The sequence below is a fragment of the Parasteatoda tepidariorum genome, chromosome 8 (genome assembly GCF_043381705.1).
Source record: "Parasteatoda tepidariorum isolate YZ-2023 chromosome 8, CAS_Ptep_4.0, whole genome shotgun sequence".
Lineage (NCBI taxonomy): Eukaryota > Metazoa > Arthropoda > Arachnida > Araneae > Theridiidae > Parasteatoda > Parasteatoda tepidariorum.
The window spans coordinates 91,081,936-91,105,118 of NC_092211.1; the positions used below are offsets into that span (position 1 = coordinate 91,081,936).

General features: G+C 31.6%; 1 protein-coding gene across 2 annotated transcripts in view; it reads right to left on the reverse strand.

The window, feature by feature from the left end:
* The window catches only part of LOC107446561 (small conductance calcium-activated potassium channel protein), a 54,481-nt gene that overhangs the window by 15,629 nt on the left and 15,669 nt on the right, over positions 1–23,183 (reverse strand). The window contains exons 3-6 of one of the 2 annotated variants that reach the window (XM_016061243.3): positions 17,241–17,662; positions 14,239–14,374; positions 8,844–8,954; positions 6,276–6,403 (exon numbers count right to left, since the gene is read on the reverse strand). In XM_016061243.3, the coding sequence (XP_015916729.1) occupies positions 6,276–6,403; positions 8,844–8,954; positions 14,239–14,374; positions 17,241–17,662 (797 nt within the window). The remainder of the gene's footprint in view (positions 1–6,275; positions 6,404–8,843; positions 8,955–14,238; positions 14,375–17,240; positions 17,663–23,183) is intronic. The other variant, XM_043049274.2, reaches the window with a different exon arrangement.

Here is a 23,183-nt window from a genome sequence, read left to right on the forward strand (position 1 = left end):
CATAGTTGCAGACCAGGTTCACCCATTCATGGCAACAGTTTTTCCTGCGGGGGATGGTGTTTACCAACAGGATAATGCACCATGTCATAAGGGTAGAATCATCGAGGAACATTCTAGTGACTTTCAAGTCATGTCTTGGCCCCCAAATTCACCTGACCTTAATCCAGTAGAGCATTTATGGTCCTACTTGGAAAATCAAATTTGTACTGCCACGCTACCCCCTCGCAATGTGAGGGAATTGCAGGAGCAGTTGGTGAGTACTTGGTACCAGATACCTCAGACTACCTATCAGCACCTTGTGGAATCAATGCCACGGCGGGTGCTAGCAGTTTTGAGGGCTAAAGGTGGTCTTACATGTTATTAGCAGGGTGGTCATAATGTAATGGATCTTCGGTGTATATATCAAGTTATAGAATAACTTGAAATTGATTGATTAACATGTCAATTTGCTTTACATAACAAAATAGAAAGGGAAACAATCATTACTGTTTGACCAAAATATTTGTCAAAATTAACAAAAAACCAATTAACTGATCATAATGGAAAAATATATCCATGAGAAAGGTGTTTAATACTTTTTCACTTAGAGAAAGAACTTCAAACTCATGAATTGGATTGTAAGAAAAATAAGGTTATTCTATAAAGCTCAAAAATTACCAGAAATCACTGCGAACACCTTTTACTACGTCTGCAGATTTTGAATGTTTAACGAAGAAGATAGATATCCGTCAACCCAATAGAAATATATCCTAGCTATAAAAATAACAAAGGCGCGAACGTATCAGTTTCTCTGTTTATATCAAATATAAAAATGAAGACCACCTATTAGGCATAGATGCCCAATACAACCAAAGTATTTTACATTGAGGTCTGAGGCTTCAGAGATGGTAGGTAGTTATTTTATTTACGTCGCGCAAGAGCTGCAAAGTGGGCTATTGGTGACGGTCTAGGAAACATCTCCGAGGATGACCCGAAGACATGTCATCACAATTTTGATCCTCTGCAGAGGGGACCTGCTTTGGTAGCCCAATGACCTGTAAGCGAAGTTGAGCACTATACGGCAGAACTGTTTAACGAGGACCGATACCGCGTAAACTCGGTCTCAACGTAGGCTGATCAAAGTAGTCACCCACCCGCTTACTGACCACAGCCAGTGATGCTTGACTTCGGTGTTCTATTAGAAACAGTGTCTTTACGACCACTCCACTGCGGGACCCTTCAGAGATGGAGAAAATTTTTAATATGAAACACCTAAACAAAAAATGACGCCTGAAAAACATTTTCAAGGAACAACATTTTAAATAAAATGTCATATATGCTAATTAAGTATAAAAAAAAAAAGATCTATCCCCATATTCAGTTGAGAAAAATAAGGAAAAGTCAAGACGACCATTTAATCGATCTATCAAAATGTGAATCAAACTAAAGAGGTCACATAGTTAATCTAATTTAATGTACCAAAAAATTGCCTTTATTTCAGTTTATTCATGATTTATCTGGATATGATACTTATTCAAGAAAGGGCTGGGTGGTGATAATGATAAAAAAATGCATTTATTAAAGGCAAAAATGAGAAGAAGAAAAAAAAGGCAAGGAATACAAATGCCGAGCAACATCGATAATTAATCCAAAAATGTGAAAGAATTCAGAGCTCAGGGTAAATAAGTCACCAAAAAAAAGGCATTTATGATGTTATAGATTCGTGACTGTAACTCGATTAGCCAGGAAAAAAGAATTTTGCAACAAAATGAATAGAATTTGATATATCGAACAGGGAAAGCTTTCGTCATTTTAAATTGAATTGAGTATTCAGATTTGTATGTAAAAACTGATATTACGGAACACTTTAGGATTGTCTGTATAACGACCTGCAAATTAGATAAAGAATATACTCCACTGCACCTGGACTATCTTGGTATGCTAAGCTAAAATCAAATAAAATAGAATTATTGGATGATTATGACACGATACATATGTTAGAAAAGGTTTCTGAGGTTATGTATTTCTCAATATTTTAATAGATATGAGTAAGGGAATTATAAATGTTTGAAAAACTATGATAAAAGAAGAAAATCTAATAATTTAACGGATATAGTTGCGAGCAATTTATAGGGTAGGGCAATGAGCCAGTCATTACCATGTGGTGGTTACAAGTGGGGAAACAGCAATGGAGATCTAAGGGAAATTCTTTTATTATGCAGATGTTGGTTACATTATAAAATGTGCTTTGGAATACAGTAAAAATCTTCACGATAAACAATCAGATTTAGCTTTCGTACCAGAGAATAAAATTCCCGATGGATCAAAAAAAAAGGAAGAAAGAAAGAAAATTATTGACAACATTATAAGATAAAGATCTTTATGTTCTTCCATACAGACATTTGAAACAGTATTTGCAAATGGGAATAGAATTGCAAAAAAGTGCACAGAGTATTAGAGTTTAATCAATCTCCTTGATTGATGAAATAAATAGACTTAAACGTAGAAATGAGCACTAAAACCAACTAATGATTTCGAAAAAGATTTTAACAAACTTATAAATAATTCAGTGTTTTGAAAAATGGTGAAAAACATGAGGAAAAAAAAACTTGCGGTTAGATTGTGCCATAAATCCAAGAAAGCTGAAAAACTTATAGTTAAACCGATGAAGAATTATTTTTCAAGGGAAGAATTATTTTCAATGAAAATGTTTTCGCTGTACATCATATGACTAAAACTAAAATACTTTTTAATGAATGTTGGAATGAGCATTTCAGATACGTATTTAATGTATGATTTTCATTATAATGTGATGAAATCTAAATATGGGGAACAAATTGAATTATTATAATATACAGATGCGGTAGTTTCATTTAGGATAAAAAAAATTTTTTTATAAGGACATGAAAACTATGATTGATTACTTCAGATTATCCGGAAAATGAGTAAATAAAAAAGTTTTGGGCAAGATGAAGATAGAAAATAATTAAGGAGGAATTTATTGGATTAAGATCTAAGATGTAAAACTGACAAAAACGCAATGCGAAAAAAAAAAAATCTAAAGATATTCAAAAATATGTAGTTCAAAATAAGCTATCTTTCGAGGATTAGATTCACCAACAAGTCGGGTACGGAACCATGGATCTCATTAGAAGCGCAAAACATTCTGTAGGAATAAATAATATTGCTATATTAGGGAAAGATCGCAAACGTCACAGGAGCTCTGGAACAATAAAAAATAAGAAGCATAAAATCTGTGAAAAGTAATGAAATTTAAGGAATAAAGATTTAATGATTATAAAGCATTAAAACTTTTATCTAACACAGATTCTTCTTGATGAGTACTTAGATTAGTCATAATGGAACCTTTTGATTAACAGTTTTTTAAGCTGTAAAACGAAAAAGAGTTTTTCGTCAACTAAATTTTAGCACTGCGCTAACTCTCTCAAATTATCTTGTTTTAATCATATGAACGTTATTTATCTAGTTAATGACCTCCCTTCCATCTTAGCTCTGCATATTCTTCCTTTGTTTTCATCCCTCGGTCATCATCATTTCTTTTTCGCCCCATATAAATTTTTCTCACCCTTTTTTTTTTTTGTTAGTAACTGTGTTTTCTCTTGTTTCGAATCTATTCTGTTTCCGCAGGTTTCAGTTCCTGGTGATGAAGGTTGTATTCGAGTTTTCAAAACATGACGATTTTTTCCCCCATCTAAACCATGAAGTAAAAAAATTTTCTTATTTTTAGGTAGATCTTTCGTTTTAGTTTTCTTGGGATTAAAAGTTTGATAAAAAAAAATATTATTTCAGTTCAACTTTATTTCTCTTAAATTTTAACTTGTAAGTTGTTTGAGCTGACCAAGAAAATTATTTCAATAATAAAAAAATTAGTTAAGAGAATTGTTAAGCATAAAATTTTGCTTACTATTAATGACGTAACAAATTTATATTACATAATTTACTATTCATTTACATCTGTTCTGCACTAAAGTTAAACTCATTTTCTCAAAAGTGCTCTTTTTAATAGGATGAATCCAATAATGATTTAGCAAATTAAACAAAAAAACTTCATAGTTTTTAACGTCAAGGGAAATATTAGGCATTAAAAGATGAGTTTTGAGAGAATCTTTTTTTAGTGGAAAAACAAGTTTTAAAATTAAAGGTGATGTGTACCAAAACATATCAGTAGGCAAACAAAAGAAAATCCACAGTTTTAGATCCACAATTGAACAATATATGTACACAAGGTGTCTTAAAAGTGTTTAGGATCAAAATTTTACATATTTAAAAAATTAATCCGTCACCGCCTCATAAAAAATATACAAAAGCATGCTGGGTTGGACAAAATTATGGAAACACTTTTATTCTAACTCGTTTTTTTTACGTCATTTCATAACTCATTTGTAATAAATTACGAACGAAAAATAATGCTTTTAAACACTCTGCCACAAAAAATCTAGTTATAACCTTGTAAATTTTACGAATCATTTTGGCTATTATAAAAGATAATTTTACAAAATTTCGTGAAGTAAGTTAAATATTCATGGAAATATGGATATTTCTATAAAAAACAAAAAAATTTTTACCCTCAGTTTTCCAACTAAAACTGCAGTAATACCCCAAGAATTAAACAAAATTTTTTGAATCATTTTTAGTTAATATAAGAAATATTTTAAAATTTGAAAATAATTCGTTAAAAATTACGCAAGAAACTAGCATTTAAAGCAATCCTTTCATACTGCGCATGCGCGGAATACATTAAATATTTTTTTTTCTCCATAGTTTTGCTCTGAATCGTATTTGGTAACCTAAGATAAAAGGCTGATTTGAATACCTTGAAAATGTAAAAAGTTTCGATCAATTTTCTAAGTAGCTTTTGTACAGTACCCAAATCGTCGACCGAATAGTTCCCAAGAAATTGAATTTTAAAAATTCTTTAAAATTCGATTTCTCAGCAGGTATTAAACCGATTTCGCTCTAATTTTGTGTTTTGCCAAGGGAAATTATATACTTTAAAATGATGTTAATTTTTTTATACCTTACCATTTGAAGTTTTTTACATTTTACCATTATTAAATAAAGACAATAAATATTTGCTAAGGTCATATTTTATATTGAATTCGTTGGAAAAACAAATTTCATAGTTGTGTGCGATTTCAATTCGATGAAGAAGTTCTCGACTTAAGCTGAAATACGCAAAAAATAAAATTACCATTAAAGGGGCATTAACATTAAAATTAACATTCCTAGATTGCGGCCACATCTTATTTTTTCGGGGATCGGAAATCCAAATCCGTCGAAAAAAAGGTTATTCAGAGAAAGTATGTTTTTTTGTCTGGTTTCGTGGTTTAAAATATCGTCGGCACTAGTTAATTAGCATATGTGAGGTCACCCTCTCAAATTTTTAAAATTGAGTCCAAGAACGTGAAAATCCGATCATTAGATCAAAAGTTATTCTGGATTTTTTATTTTGCGAACTGTACTTTCATTTTTTAAAGAGAGCTCTAACTGAAAGGGGTTTTCAGCAAATTTTATTTCATAGAAAATTACAAAATTTTATACCAAATGATAATATCCTACAATGATGGTCCGGAAACAAAATGCGATATAAAGAAATATGCCGTATTAGTGAATATAATGTCCTTTTTAATAAATCTTAGTATAAAATATAATTTGTTGGAAAACCTCTTATATTTCGCAGTTTTCTATCCAAAAACTTGCTAGAAATCTCCAGAAGATTTCAAATATTTTTTTCGCTTTAAGTAATGACTGATTACCCACTATTGAAGAAAACTTTACTTATCTCTCTCTCGAGACCTTCAGTTTATAAGCTCACACTTGATTTAATTTCAAAAGCAACAAACAAATGAGCGAGAGAGGCATTCGATGTTACCGGATATAAATTCTTAAAATTTGTACTGAGATTTTTAAAAAATAAGAAACGCTCATTTTTGACCATTAGTGTCATCCGGCCACTTTGAAATTTAATCACTCGTTTGATTGCCGTGGTAAATATCTGATTGTAGGCTCATATTGACGTTTGGGTTCACCAAAATGGGACGTCACCAAGGGTGGACATAGCAACCTTTTTTGAAAATAGTATCGACGTCTCAAAAATCACACGAGACTGCACAAATGAGTGACACTAAGGGCCATCCTCAAAAGATGCTCGGAACAAAGGAAATTAAAACGGTTTATGACAAGGAAAGGGGTCACATCACGAAGTTTAGTGAAATAAAAATACTTAAATTGATATTTTTTCATTTAAACGAGTGCATATGTCATTAAATACGTACGTGTAGATGGCCAGAAGGAACTTCCTCTGATGCAGTCTCACTCTTCCAGGACACACGTGCTTCACGAGTTTTGTATGCTTGTATATGAGCCACGTTTCTCTCAATACACTTGCTGCAGCATTTTTTAGCTGAAACACAACAGAAATGAAATAAGCCACTCCAAAGGATGACTACCATGAGTTATGCAGTTAATCTGATGGGATGAACTACAAAAAACGTGTTTTGCTTAATATCATAACGTAAAGTCATCGGGAGTAGGCAATAATAATAATAAAACAAGGAAATTATTTTAGTTTTATTATTTGAAGTGCTTAAGGCTAAAATCAGGTGAGGGTGCTAAAACCAGGTAAGGGGCATTTTTAGAGAGGCTAAAGAAACATAGTGGTCTCCGAATTATTTCATTACCGAATCATTAGAAGACGGAACCCATAATTCTTTGCCTTATTCTATTTACCACTCTCTAATTTGAAAGTAAAAATCTAAAAACTAATGTGGATTAGTTGTGTTAAGATTAAAGTGAAACCAAAAACAATTCTGCTGCATGCCCATATTAATGCACCCATTATGCTATTAACATTCATTAAATAAATACCCCTGAAAATGTCGCCAACCTGGTTTCTTCCACTTAGCTCTTCCATCGTATCGGTATATATGCCCTTCAATTTTGTGCATGATTTCGTAGTTTCTTCAGTGCTGAGTAATTGATTTTTTTTTTATTCATCCCGTACGAAAAAGGGTATATTTAACTAGTAGTACATATAAACGAAATACCTATTTTAATGAAGGTATAAATGTTTTGTATCATTTACTAACTGTCATTAGAACTGTAAAATTATTTGCTCTGAGGCATAGGCAAAATTTGTTTAGAATTACTGTATTCATTAAACAATTTTTTTTTAAAAATATTTTCGTTATCATTGTATTTCCAATATTCATTGTATCATACATATTAAATGTAAGTTAAAGAAACAGTTCCATTATATTTTGACAAATTAGAAGATATTAAATGTTAGCTTTCATTATTACAAAAAAAAGAAGAATGAAAAGAAGAAAAAAAGAAACTGAGTACTTTTGTAATGATTATTCTCCCCAAAGAAATCTAATAGTCACAGAGAGGAAAATCTCTTTTTGAGTATAATATACATGTCATTTTTTTAAATCAAAATATTACTTAAAAATCAACTATTTCATTTTAAATCATATTTTTACTTATAAACTATTTTTTACTTTTTTTAACAAAGGAATTCAGACTTGAAAAAAAGGTTATTCACCTATGAATAATAAAGCAAATTGATTCTTAAAAAAAAGAAGATAATTCCTTCATGGATGTATAAAATGAAAATTGTAACAGAACTAGTTTAAAAATTGCCTCCACGCCATCTTGTGGCGTAAACAGTAACGAATGAGTTGAACGACAGCAATCGAAGGGAGAACATCTAAATAATATCTCCGTTTTAGTGTTTTGTAGTTAATTTGTGTTTAATTTGTAACTGTTTTCTGCGCTCTGCTATTGAATCTAAATAAATAGTTTCAAAGCTAGCTCGGTGTTTTTATTTCTTAGAATATAGTTACAAAATTATAAAACAGACGAAATAAGACTTATCACGCACTCATGGATGGGACGTCTCACTATCAATAGGATCAAATTACATTGTCAACGAAAGGCTATAATCTTATAAAATGCTGTAAGAAGAAACCTTATAATTTCATATATCTGAAATGATTTTCATTTTAGGATAAACTTTATGCAAGGATTTTTCATCTTTGAAAACCCATAGACTACTTCAATTTGAAGTTGTTATGTAGAAGGTTGTTTCTCAAGATTTTAGATTGAGATAATGTGCATAGAATAGAACAGATTGTCACTCACCTCGTTTTAAGGTTAGGATAAAAAAACTCTTTTACGATTACCTGAAAAGGTTTTCACCGAGTGAAAATAAACCTTACTTTGCTATCTAGAATATAACTCAGGATAACACAATTCGTTTGTGGCATGTCATTATCCCACAATATGCAATTCTGCTCATTCGTGAAATTTACAGGGTATTCTTAATTAGAATGACTACTTCAAAACGGTTTAAAAGAAAAGCGGTTAAATTAAAACAAAAAACTTTTGCAGTGAGTTTATGTGATGACAGAAAATAAATTTTTTTTCCAAGAGCTTCTATTTTAAGCTCAAATTTTTTTGACAGGTAGCATTGCAAGTATCCAAAGTAAAGAAGAGAAAAAAAAGGAGAGAAAAAAAATACATGACACTGTATCAAAGGGAAAACAATAGATAACCCCACCATAGTTTTCGTAATCTTGCAATGCATGAAAATCACATTACGATATTTAGAAATGTCCAATATCATCTTTCCCGTGTCGCATTCAGAGGACGAAATTTGCAAAGGAAAAGAAGAAAAAAAAACGCTAACTTGCAGGGTCATCAGTCGAATATATTTTGGATAAAAATCAGACACAAGCGGAGAAACAAGTCATGTCCTGTCTCATGAATTTGCTTCGGGATTTTTTTTTCTCATCCGTTTGAAAACCGTTTGTTTAATTTAGGAAAGTAAAGATGCTTACTCTTTTCGAAAGCTGAGTGTCCATCATGAAATTATGAACGTGTTTCTCAGCTCGTGTCAGTTCCAGCTTTCGTGCTATAACAGCCACCACAAGAGCGGTACAGCCAGCACCCTGAGAAGAAAACAACAATTTAATGAACAGCAGACACGACAAAAACACAATTTTAACAATTCTAAAATAAATAAATTACTCCATTCACTTTCTTTTATGTAAGGAGTTTTCAGTAAGAATCACTTTGTTTCAATAATATTTGACAAAAAGGAGGACAAAAGTCCGGAGAAATGGGATAGCAAGTTAATATTTAAGCAAAAAAGAAACAACAAAGCTATCAAAATTTGTCAAAGCGCAATGAAAACTGTAGGGTGTAAATAATGAAACCAATTTGATTGCCTATAAAAACTTGAAGGTTTTCTAATAAACTTTCCGTTTTCCTCCCTGTAACCCAACAGGTTTTGCTGTTCTGTACACCCGCCTTTCGTAATAGAGATTTTTGTTTTTTCTTAGTTGAATAATAATTTGTGAGCTCTAATGTATTCTTTATCTAAATCATTTCTGATAAGGAATCTAACAGCACATGCATTAAGGGTGGTCTTTACGAAGCACCTTGTGTATCAAATCATATACACGGAGTCTCAAAGGTTCTGATGTAAACTTGTAAGAGACGTAGGGGATGGTTTCAAATTGAAAAACAACCAATGACCGGAAACGTAAGGAGAAAATGCCACCACAAGCAAAAATATTTGAAAAGACAGTGATTAATTTAGACTGCGAGAATTATTCGAAAACATTTATTGATATCGTGATTACAAATGGTGATTTAGATAAATTCGGTTGATTATTTTACGAGAGATGCTCTAAGTTTGCAGCATAAGACACCAAGCATACCGGGCACTGATAGAACAAGGATTGCCGAACACACCGATTCATATGATTGTAGCAGAACAGCAAACGAGTCTTAACACACGCACCCCAGCGGATTGTCCAGACTCATGATCTAATATAGCGGGAAATAGATGATAGAAATGATAGCGATTTCATATACAACCAAATGATTTCGGTATCATAATCCTGATGATGAGAGTGAAAATGTAAACAGCGGACACTCCAAGAAAGTTATAAAAGAATTGAACGAAATCATATGGCTACAAAAGATGTAAAGATCAACCGAGAAACTGCACTGTAGTCCTTATAAAGGGAAGGAAGCCCAACAGCCAAAAGCAAAACTTTAAGCACGTAAATAACTCTACTAGTGGGTCGTGGGTGACCGATGCAGAAATTTGTTTTTACAGACTTCTCTCTATTGAACTCGTTCACTATAATTATAATTGTGGTCAGCAGATGACCCTGGAAATAAAAAACGTACTTATTTTTATTGATCAAGATGCGAATATTAACAACAACAAAAATTAAAAATACTATGCTTTTTTTGTCACAGCAGACAATAATTGACTTTCCAGCAGGATTCCGCACCAGCAAGCAAAAATAAGGAAAATTGGATAATTATCATGATGCCAAGTTGGCCAACAAGTAAAAACAATGCTGGTTTACACAGACAACCGATAATAAGCATATATATATTAAATACGGCAGTATCGCCATCATTAATTTTTAGCAATGCATATAAATACGGAAATATCGCGATTAATATATAACTATAATTATCGAACTCGATAACGTTTCGTATCAAAAAAGTAAAATTGCGAATATCAGACACAATGATAATTAATGTATATTGGCCGCTTTTGGCAACGAGCTTAGTAACCTTTCAAAATTATCTTGTTACAAACTTTAATGGTAACCAAGCCGAATGCACAGCATAACTGTATTTTAATTCTTCTAGCGCTTCCTCCAATTTTAACGCTTTAATTAGTTTCAAACAATATATTAAGGTTTAGATGTTGTCAGCACTCAAGTACTTTGTCGATTTTAACTATTTTCAAGAAATGTCCACGATAATTGAATTTTGGTAATAATTTAAAATCTGTCCAGCAGCTATTAAATCCCCCTTAAATATAGAGTAATATTAGTTCGGGAGATTTCAGAATAGTAGGCAGCAGAAAAAAACTATTTCCATCAGATAAGATCCTAACTGTTCCATTATCTGCTGTAACATTCCGTCACCAATAGTTTACCGGAAACATAGCCCTATTTATGTTTAAAATTTCTACAAACATTTCAAAAAGGATCAAAAATAAATCTAAATAATTACTTCGTAGCAAAATTTTTTCTATAAAAATGCAAAATTATTCAAAATAAATACTTAACGTGTAACTAATTATTCAACACTACTTAAATTATTACTTAAGACAACTTAACAAAATGAATCCAACTAAATACTTAGCTTATTCTTTAACACTACTTAAATTATTACCAAAGACAACCCAATAAAAAGAATAATAACTATAGTGTTGTAAATAGTTAGAGATATACCCAAGTTTATGGTGCCCCGTGAGAGAAATAAATATATAGATGATATTATTGTAAATGTTGATACATTTTATTTGGCGAACTAAACTATTGACCCATTGTTAAAATTCTATATATATATTTCTCTTACACGGCGACAAAAAAAAGCCTCATTACAACACCCCGAATGGCAACGCTAGAAAATCGACCAATGATTGCAGCTAAAAATGTCACATGCCAATCTAGCTGAGGTGGCTCACCATATAGAGCTTTTAAAAACGGAAACTGAAATAACCAGAGAGAACATTATCAGCTGCGGCAATCTCATACCATTAAGCTGGCAGAAGTGAGTGGTCTTTGTCGATAGATCTCTATTTTAGTGGTTCCCTGTTGGACACGGTGGAAGCATGTTGAATTTGAAGAAGAGCCTCAGAGCTGATATAAATCTTGATAGGCTAAATTAAGCCTTACCTATTGAAACGCAGTGCTATAAGCGAAAGCAGAGAACACGCCGCACTTTACTATACTCAATACTCTATTTTAGTATTTTGTCGAGAGCGCTTTTTTTCACGAATTTATATATTACGAATTTATTTGACGATTTTTTATTTATATCACGAATTTATTTGTTCTATTATTGTTATTAGTTATTCATTGAAAGATGAGTCTCAGTCGTGCTGTTACGCTTTAGGATTTTATACTATAGCGCATTTCTAATAGGTTTAACGAATTACATGTCATTTACTTGAATTCAAATTTATTTTAATGACTTAGTATTTACTAAAAAGAAGTAATTTTTTTTTAAAAAAAAGTTGTTATATGGATTTGAATGATTGTTTTGAATTCTTAGAATTTTGAGCATTTGCAATGTACCTAAGTTAGTAGCGAGAGAAGCGAGCTTGGTTTGCGAAGCAAACCATATAAGATTGCGTAGCAATTTTCGGGGGTTGGCGAGCGTTAGCGAGCAGGAGGCGCAGCCCACTAGTAACATAAATTAGTCAAATTGGAAAAATATCTCGGTATATTGTTCAGTATCAATAATTTTGACACTATATCGCGATATTCGTTATGTTCGTGTTGTTAACAACTAGAAAAAGCATTCTTGTGATTTTCTTGGTGTGTAGGCCAAGATCTTGAATCCAATGGATTTTTTGATTTGGTCCGAACAAGAGTTCAGTAAAGAGAAAATTTTGTGACTTTCTTAGCTTCGCGTTAACTAAATATCATAATATGAATGATAGATTTCAAATTTAAGGATATTTTAATGTTCAACAAAAGAATAGTTTCTAAAATGGAATTTAATAGCCTGTTGGTGATTTCCACAAATGCTTACGATTAAGAATTATTATGTATAATATTATAAAAAATTGTCAAACGTTTTTAACAAAGTTTTGAAAATAGGCGGTTCAAGACCATAATGTCAAATTTCTCATATTTTACAATAACTTCAAAACACTTACGTTTATTATTTCTAGTTTATTATAAAAATTCATTTCATAATCAAGATTTATCATAAGAAAATATTTGAATTTTTTTTACAAATTTCGTGTTCTATATTGTTTTGTGTAGTTCAAGTGAAGTGTCAAGTTTGTAACCAAAGATAATATTTTTTCACTAACTACTCAGTAGATGATATGTACTACCATTTTTAAGATTGCTTTCATGGTTGTTTGAATTATCATTTTAAAAAGTTATCTTGAGATTAAAAACTACTTTTAAAGAATTTTAGATTTTCAAAGGGCATTTTTTTAAATGTTATCAGGTTTGTTACCATACATTTGAATTTTGTTAGAGAAACTTCATTAACAGGTTCAAAGTAACCCTATTTGAGGTTTATAGCATCCTAAACTTAAAAAGGCAGTAAAAAAAATTCAGTTAGGAAAAATGGGTTTGGTCTTTTGCCCGTTAATGTATTCCTTTTATTTTTTTTAAGTTTAGGGATGACTTATTAAATCTCCACAGGTCTAAAATTTAATTCAATCTTGATTCTGACTATTAAAACGTGTGCAAGATCACATACAAGAATCAATATTAATCACCAACAATGATCCATTTTAAATTTATTCTTAAAATGATTTCAGTATGAAATTTAAAAATCACCTATACAAGTAAAAGTTAATTTGTTTTCATTCTGTAAAAAAGACGAAGCCGTTGTTTGCTTTGTAGTCTCGCTACAGACGTTTTCCTCTTACAAGAAGATTCCTGATCATGCCCCTTTGAACCCTTACTTTTATTTAAATTATCTTAAAGACATGGTTTTTAACAACAATTGTCAGCTTAAAGTCAAAAAGGTAATACGAATTGACAAATAGGCTTAGAAGAAAGAAGTTTTCTCGTTAAATATAGTATCGTTATTTGGGGACTCACTTGAAAAGCTCGCCATTAAACTACAATAAAACAGCTGCGATTTTTGACAACATTTGTTGGCAAACATAAAAAAATAACGTAAAATCTAAATAATTTAAAAGGTAAAAAGTACCCCAATTCAGAAAAACATACTTTCTCTTTGTTTTTCGTTCGATTCAGACCTTCAAAATAGGGTGAGCGTGACTGCAATCTACAATATATGGTTCTTATCAAAAAATTTTAAACCCCTAAATGTTGTTTTTATTTTTTGTAGTCATAGCCATTTTTGTTTTTGGAAATTTTTACTGAGAATTATAAAAAAAAACAGTCACTTATAGATAATATATTTTTTATGTTTATTAATTTTTTGTATATTTTAATAATGAGAGGAAAGTTTTTGAAATGCAGGGTATACATATTTTTTACAATATTTTACACTACATAAGTTCTTGTCGCTGTTAAGTTCTCCGAAAACAAAAATGAAAAATTTCGGCTTTTTTTTAAAAATTTTATTGGTCAGAAACTATTTGACCTGTTTCCTTCAACTTTTGGATTTCTTGTCAATTAAATTGAAGTGAACGGAAAATAATGTCATTCATTTAAATTGCGAGCAATAAATCAGAATGAAAGACCAATGACATACCATAAGGCCAGTACTGACAGATATACCTCTGCCGCAGTAAGTGTTGGGAACTATATCACCGTAACCCACAGAAAGAAATGTTATGGCAGTGAGCCACATCGTATTGAGCAAATTCGCATGTTCTGGATCGTGATACCTACAAAAGAAGAGAACATTTTATTTTTATAACTTATGTGAACGAGTAATCAGTGGTTATGGGTAACAATGACGTCGAGCTAATCGTAGCCATGCAACACAAAAGACGAGGTATATTTCAAAAACAAACACTTTGTTAGACCCATAGTTCACCTGTCTTTTGGTTTATATTCAAATCTACAAGTTGAACATTGATAGCCGGAGATTATAGTCTTGTTTCCATAACTTCCGCTCCATAGTCTTATATGTCTATTATATCTACATATGAACTATATATGTTAGGTATATAATAAATATTATGTCCCAGGCAAATATTACATAACTTGGGCATCACAATTTCAAATCTGGTGAGGGGGCTGCAACTTAGAAATGCTTGGAATCTCTAAACGCTTTTTATTTCTAACAAAATATTTTTAATTTGTCTTAAATATTAAAAAAAAAACACAATGAAAATGAAAAAAGATATTTATATGCTCGTTATGAAAACTTTTGAAAATTGATAATTTCCTCATGCATAAAATATTTTGCTTTAACCAAGTATTTACACACTAAAACAATATAATTTTACAATTTTAAAAATGTTACTGTTTTCATGCTTCTTTTGACTGGATGCCTGGGACCCTCTCCATTCATGAATATTCCCCTCCCTCAACCTTTTTACCCAGAATTTTCGTACAGTTTTCATACTCTTTTCAATAATTTATATTAATTTAAGTCAAAATATTTTATTTAGAATTTTAATAATGTATGGCTATGAAGAATTAACGACGGCAAGCACGGGCTGACAGCTTAACAATTTTTCAAATTTGTATTTATTTAGAAAATAGTAATTCGCCATTAAAATTTCTTTAATTTATAAAATCATTCCATTGTACATTTTTGAACATGAATGAAAAAAAAATTTAAAACTACTTTTTGTTGGATTTTATATTTAATTATAAAAAATATTACTACAAACTAACAAATTTTTTTCTTAGCTACTAAATTTGCTAATAAAAAAAATATATAAAGCTAATAAATTTAGATCAGTTTTATTTTAAGACTGTATTTTTTCCACCCATTTTTCTCATATTCAGGAAGAGCCAATGTATGCATTTTAAACAATTGAATAAAGGATTAACGATGAAGCAGTTCTAAAAAAACCGGTAATCAACGGTTTTTCTCGAATCTTTCAACTCATAAAATTGTTGCTCTTTCTCTATCTTTTTTTACAACTCAACGTAAGAGTTGAAGGATATAAGATGCAGATAAAATAATGATTCTTTTGATAAAATGTAAGCAAAATGATATTTAACTCTATAATCCAATCGAAAAACAACTTTAGTAGATAATGGGAAATAGTCTATAGAGGGTCAATATTTCACTATATAGCGTAAATATTTCATTTAAAAAGCAGACCCATTTCTTGGATTTACTATGAGTGTACAACTCCATTGCCTCGTAATTTTTAACACAACCCAGAAAACAAGGGAACTCTTAAAGTAAGTATTGAGACAAATTAACCTTCATGAAGGTTTTCTAGATGGAACTTACCCGCATTTGCGTTACATGGAGATCAAAACGACCTACGATTAGCCCGATGCCAAGGGGATTTCAACCCATTATCCGTCTACTACCACAGAGGATATTTTACGTCAGCACTGTGGCAGAACTCGTATGGACCAGCCATCTCAGTGGTTCGAACCTGGATCACCTCATTGACAGACGGATCCCCGAACTATCCAACGGCTTTCGTGGTTCACATAGTTACATTAATGTGGATCATTTGAACAAATTAGAAAATCTTAAATTTCAAAATAAAATAAATTGTGGTTTACATTTTAGTAGATGATTGGAGGAATGATCGAAGCGATAGAATTCAAGTAAATAAGCTTTAAAGTTTAGACGTTTATTTTCACCAAGCATCCAATTAACGAAAACCATTTACACTTCGTTTGCATCTTTTGCATTTTAATTAACAATAAAAAGACTCTAAAATTACAGGTAGACCGTATCCTCTTAGAACATTCTTCTACTCTGACTCACGTGATTCCTTTATGAACTGAAATATATATTTGGAATGAAAAGATTTGAGCAAAATAAATGAATGTTGTATTATGAGAAAAAAATAAAAGCTTTCCTCTATAAATCTCATTTTTTCTTCATTTATTCGAACAGTGTGTGCGTTTTCGATAAACAATCCATCTACATCTTCAGCCCTGGTTCATATTCATTGAAATTTACTTTATTACATTTTTATGGATCCTGGGAGCAACAACGTGAGTTTCAAAATCATCCTTTACGAAAGGATTGCGTACTCACCACAGTTCAAATGCACGTTTACATTTAAGATGGATACGAACCAATTTTTTTCCATTCGTAATTTTTGTCAAATATTTAGAAAATAAATTCCTATGAAAATTATAGTAAATGAAATTTTTTTCCAATGAATATAACTAGTTTTGCTCTATATTTGTGAAAATTCACTTAGTTAAAAAAAAATTAAAATACGATTTGACAACAAGAAAATAAAATCATGAATTATGATGGTCTGTGATGAATCTGTGTGTCATTCTTCAAATATTGTGTCAGTTCAAAAAAGTAACTCATCCGGCATTGAGTTTCTAACTCATAAAAATGACTCTCATGAGGTAGCTGAATTCGCTTACTTTAAAAAATTGCGGGTTGCAAAATTCAAAGTTTAAAATGGTAAATGATAAATTCATAAGATTAATACGTTGCTTTCAGTTTGTTTTAGAAATTTTACTTTTTTTTTACAAATTGGAAAAAAAATGGATGTTTTTGTTACTATTCATTCCTTTGAAATACCTAAATATCAGATACATCTCGAAAAGCATTCTTTAGGACTACAGCAGCGAAGAAATTACCTCTCACAGAGCCTGAGGGTCCAGCTTGCGATAATCCAGAGAGAGACCATGAAAACGAGCAGAACCGTTCCAGGGCAAATTGTCATGAGGGTCTTGAGCACGAACCTCGTATTGAAATCGATTCTGTTGAGTGCTCCGATGGACCTCGAGGACGCGTCCGTGAACAACTTACTGTGGAGCAGCATCACCCTGCAGATGAGATAGAGGCGCAAGAACATGGGGAGGGAGAGCATCACGTCCACGGGCACCTGCCTCGAAGCAATCCTATTGCCGTGGTTGGGAAGTTTGGTCACCCAGAGGAAGTAGAATTCTCCTGGTGGAGGATGAATCGAACAGATGGCCACCTCCAGCAGAATGTTGGAGATTCGACGCCACGTCATCGCAATCCTCCAGTCATCAGCTCCATTGTCTATCATGAACAACTGCAAGAACACACAACCAGTTTTAGTTCAAATAAAATGGATAACTTTCTGTCTAATGATCGGACGTTCTAGGACTCCATCTTAATGGTTCGATCTCAAATATGCTAATTAATTAGTGCAGACGACACGAAACCAGACGGAAAATTGTACCTTCTCTCTGAATCCCAAAATATAAAAGGTAGCCTCAGTCTGGGAAATTGGGTACAGATAGTTTAGCCAGGAGAGCGTTCCAAAGTTTGGACCCTCTAATGTTATTTTTACTCTTTGTGTTATTTAACCATATCTCGAGAACTTTTTAAGTAAATTGAAACATTTTTCGACACAATTATTAAATTAAATTTTCCAAAGATAATTATTTGCCAAAAATAAGTTTTAGTAAAGATTTATTATTGTTTTATTATTTTATTCAGTAATAGTCGAAAACATTTTGAATTGTAAGGTAGAAAAATTTTTACATAATTTTAAAGTATCTAACTTCACATGACAAAATACAGGTACATTTGAAAGAAATCTTTTGAATAGTTCCTAAGAAATCGAATTTTAAGTGTATGACTTTTTCAAAATTTGATTTCTCAGGAAATATTCAGTCAATTTCGTTCAAATTTTTAATTTTGTCACATAAAATTAAATCTTTAAAAAAATTTTTTTTCCCAATGCCCACCTGGAATACGACCTTTCGTCATACAGGCATCTGAAGGGCAATTTTGTTGGCCACTCTTTCAGGGGCACCCTATTAGGTGGGCCAACGCTGCTCCCACAGTAAGGACAGAGAGTACAAAGAATGAAAGAACATCCATGCCTTTCCCTGGATTCGAACCCAGAACCTTTCTGATGCAAGGCCAGTTCCCTGACCCCTGCACAGGCTGGTCGGCAAACTTTAATAAATTGTAATGTAAAAAATTTTATACCTCACAATTCAAATTTTTTTCGACTGTAATTAAATAAAATAATAAAAATAATAAATATTTGCAACAATTTATTTTTGCATGAAATTATACTTGGATAAACAAATTTTATAATTGCTTGCAAAAATTTTTCAATTCGCTTAAAAAATTCTCGAGATATAGCGGAAATACGCAAAAAGTAAATTTAACATTAAGGGGTCAAAACTTCAGATCGCTGTCCTGACCAAACTATTTGGACCCTATTTCGCAGATTGCGGCTACCCCCTATATTTGGGGGGGGGGGGTCGAAATCTAAATCCGTCAAAAAAATTTATGTTTGTTTAGAGAAATTGCTTTTTTGTGTCTAATTTCGTAACTTAAAAAAATGTATGCACTAAATAATTAGCATATTTGAAGTCAGTCCCTCCAACTCATTTGATGGAGTGAATTTCCGATCATTAGATCAAAAGTTATTCGGGGTGGGTCTGTTTTTTGGCGTGTATCATCCAATGAATTGCTGCAATTTTGAAATTGTTAATGGCAACTAGTTGTTTAAATTATTTTAACCAGAAATGATAGGTATTCCAATGGGTTGCCGCAACTACTAAGTGATTCATCATGGATGGAATTTCAGGTATAGAAAGGGACCACCTCAACTTAAAAGACATCCGCGCATAGCAAGCTAATTGAAATATCCGACTATTTGTCGTCGACATCCTGCAATGCAAATCAGAAATGTTTTTAATCTGATTAATATTTTTCAGGCAACTAAAATCAACCTATATGCCTTTAAATTTACCTTTTTCCTAATTAGGAAGGATATGCAAAATTAAACTTGCCTAGGCAAATTGAAATTAACTTTTAATAAGACTATTTACAATAAGCCTTCACTTCCCTTGGATAATTACAAACTGCTTGAAATGAATCAGGTTAATACTTCAGGTAAAAAGTATGAGTAAGATTATAAGATACTGGACAATTATATAATTAGCCAGACGCATTGCAAAACGACGGCACACAGAAGTCGGAACCAAATCTCACAAAATTAAATCGATCTTTTTTAGTCAACAAAATCACTAAGTTGTTGTTGTTGTTGTTACTTTACGTCGCACTAGAGCTGCACAATGGGCTATTGGCGACGGTCTGGGAAACATCCCGGGGGATGATCCGAAGACATGCCATCACAATTTTGATCCTCTGCGGAAGGGATGGCACACCCGCTTCGGTAGCCCGACGACCTGCGCGCGAAGTCGAGCACTTTACGGTAGCACAGTTTAACGAGGACCAATATCGCACATCCTCGGTCCCTACGCAGACTGATCCAAGTGGTCACCCACCCGCACACTGACTGTAGCCAGTGATGCTTGACTTCGGTGATCTGCTGGGAACCGTGTCTTAACGATCGGTCCACTGCGGGACCAAAATCACTAAGAATAATATAAAATAATTCATCAACACAATGCTATATAACTTTATAAAAACTTCATTCGCTTCAAGATATACAAATTTGAAATAACAGTCAACATGTTTCAAGAGCACAAAAAAAAAAAAAAAAAGAGAGAGAGAGAGAGTGAGACGTGAATGGGAAGGAACGTTCTGGAATTTCCACTATATAGGAGTACAATATACACTTTAAACAAGTCTTCATTCACGTCTGACAAGTCTTGAAAATGGGGGGTCTATTTCTGAGTGCTTGAAACTTTTTGACTGTTATTTCTAATTTGTATATTTCTGTCGTGAAAGAAGTTTTGAATCGAGTAATATCTAACCGCTTCAGTTTCTTGGGATTGTTTATCTATTCTATTATTATTGTGTATTATACATACAAAGTTTTCCTCGTCTGCCTATGTGACTCATCTATACACTTCCATCAGGTGTTACTTCAGAAACAATTATTCTTTCATTATTATTATTAATAATAATTTTTCCTGTTTTTATTATGGAGGAGATCTCCTTTTCATAAATCACAATGAAGTTGCAAAAATATATTCAATTTTGCATATAAGCTTTAAACTACTGTCGTGTGTTAATCATTTATAGGGTCAACGTGGAGAAAACATGAAAAATCAATAACAATAATGAAAGTATAATTATTTCTGATGATAAAGTGCACAACAACGATTCTAATAAACATATGCATAGCCACTTAGTATGGATAATACAATAATAATAATTAGAGTATTGTGTTAATTAAATTTTATATTATTTTTACATTATTCTTCACACTTTTGCTGACAAAAAAATATTAAATTAATATTTTTTAGTCAATTATATTAATGAGTTCCATTAATATAATTGACTCATTAATATCATTAATAATTATGATCGATTTGATTTGAGTTCCGAGCTCTGATCACTGTTTAGAAAGATACATCCTGATTCGTAGATCGATCGAAAATAACTTAAATAACTTTTTATTAGTTTGATTCATACTAAGATTAAATCTTAATATACTCATTAATTTGAACTTTTTGAGCATTTTGAAGAAATTGGAAGCAAAAACATACTTTCTATGAATACCTTTTGTGTGACAGATTTCTTGATTTAGAATATGGGAGATGTAATATATGGAAGATACAATAAATAAGTTAGGAGAAAGGTTTGATTCCCAAATGCTATTTTCTCATTTTATGTATTTCGTCATATCTCTAAACATAATTAAGAAAATCTAAAATGTTTTAGAAACAATTATGAAACTCGACTATCAGCAAAAAATTAATTAATCATCAACAAATATTATTATTTTTTTTAAAAATTTTTTAACAATTTTTAATTTAATAATGAAAGAAAGAAATTTGAAATGTAAAATACACAAATTACGACACCATTTTAGACTACGTAGTTTTGAATGACAGAATCTAAGAAATAAAAATGTAAAAATACGACACTTTAAAATTTTTTACATATAAAGCCACTCTGCCGTTTACACTTTAGATTCTGTCATTTAAAGCTTCATACGTACTTTAAACAATCGTGCCCATTATTAATTAAATAAGAGATAAAAAATATATTTTGCATGAAATTTTCTTTGAATAATTATAGGGTAAACAAGTCAGTGAAAGAACGCTACCCAGTGAAGGAACATTTCATATATATTGATTAAAAATAAGAATTTGAAAGTTTAGATTGATTGGTAACAATAGCTTACTGCCAAGCAATAGGAAGTCATCATCTCTCCAACACCTTGTTTCTTTGAAAAAATTATAAGGTGAGTGTTTGTATTTATAAGTTTGAAGTAGAATTAATTGCATGTAATAGTTTTATTTTTCTCACTGTGAAAAANAAAGATTTATTATTGTTTTATTATTTTATTCAGTAATAGTCGAAAACATTTTGAATTGTAAGGTAGAAAATTTTTTACATAATTTTAAAGTATCTAACTTCACATGACAAAATACAGGTATTTGAAAGAAATCTTTTGAATAGTTCCCAAGAAACCGAGTTTTAAGTGTATGATTTTTTTAAAATTCGATTTCTCAGGAAATATTCAATCAATTTCGTTCAAATTTTTAATTTTGTCGCATAAAATTAAATGTTTAAAAATTTTTTTTCCAATGCCCACCTGGAATACGACCTTTCGTCATATGGGCATCTGAAGGGCAGATTTGTTGGCCACTCTTTCAGGGGCACCCTATTAGGTGGGCCAACGCTGCTCCCACTGTAAGGACAGAGAGTACAAAGAATGAAAGAACATCCGGATTCGAACCCAGAACCTTTCAGATGCAAGGCCAGTTCCCTGACCCCTACGCAGGCTGGTCGGAAAACTTTAATAAATTGTAATGTAAAAAATTTTATACCTCACAATTCTAATTTTTTTCGACTGTAATTAAATAAAATAATAAAAATAATAAATATTTGCTACAATTTATTTTTGCATGAAATTATACTTGGATAAACAAATTTTATAACTGTGTGCAAAAAACTTTCAATTCGCTTAAAAAAAATCTCGAGATATAGCGGAAATACGCAAAAAGGAAATTTAACATTAAGGGGTCAAAACTTCGGATCGCTGTCCTGACCAAACTATTTGGACCCTATTTCTCAGATTGCGGCTACCCCCTATAATTTGGGGGGGGGGGCAGAAATCTAAATTTTTGATTATTTTAAATGATTTCCCGGGTAAACGTTTTTCCCTCTATCAACTGATGTTTCGACTTAAATATAGTGACCTCCACTCACAAATAATCCAAATATTTTTGTTGTTGTACTTTTTGATAATCATCTAAAAGAATTCATTGCGAATTCTTCTGTTTTACATAGAATGAATTTCAATGAGTTGAAGTAAACGATAAATTTTCAAACGCTGAAATTTCTTTTCAAAATATTTAAATTGTGTTAACCCTATCGGTATTTACTTTCATTTTGAAACTACAAATTCAGCAAACACTCACTTTTCTTCAAATTACTTTTGTAAATGAAACAGAATTTGTCCACAAAGTTTCTTCCGCCGTGGCATTTAAAATAAGAATGCTAAAGCTTAAAAAAAAAAAAAATGACGCTGCTGACAAATAAAAAAATAAAATTCAGAAATTATCTGAAGAAATTAAGAATAATGATAGTTAACAAAATTGCGAACACTAATCGTAATATTTCATGCTTCCGTGCTACAGGTCCTAGGTTCGATCCTCGGGCCGGGC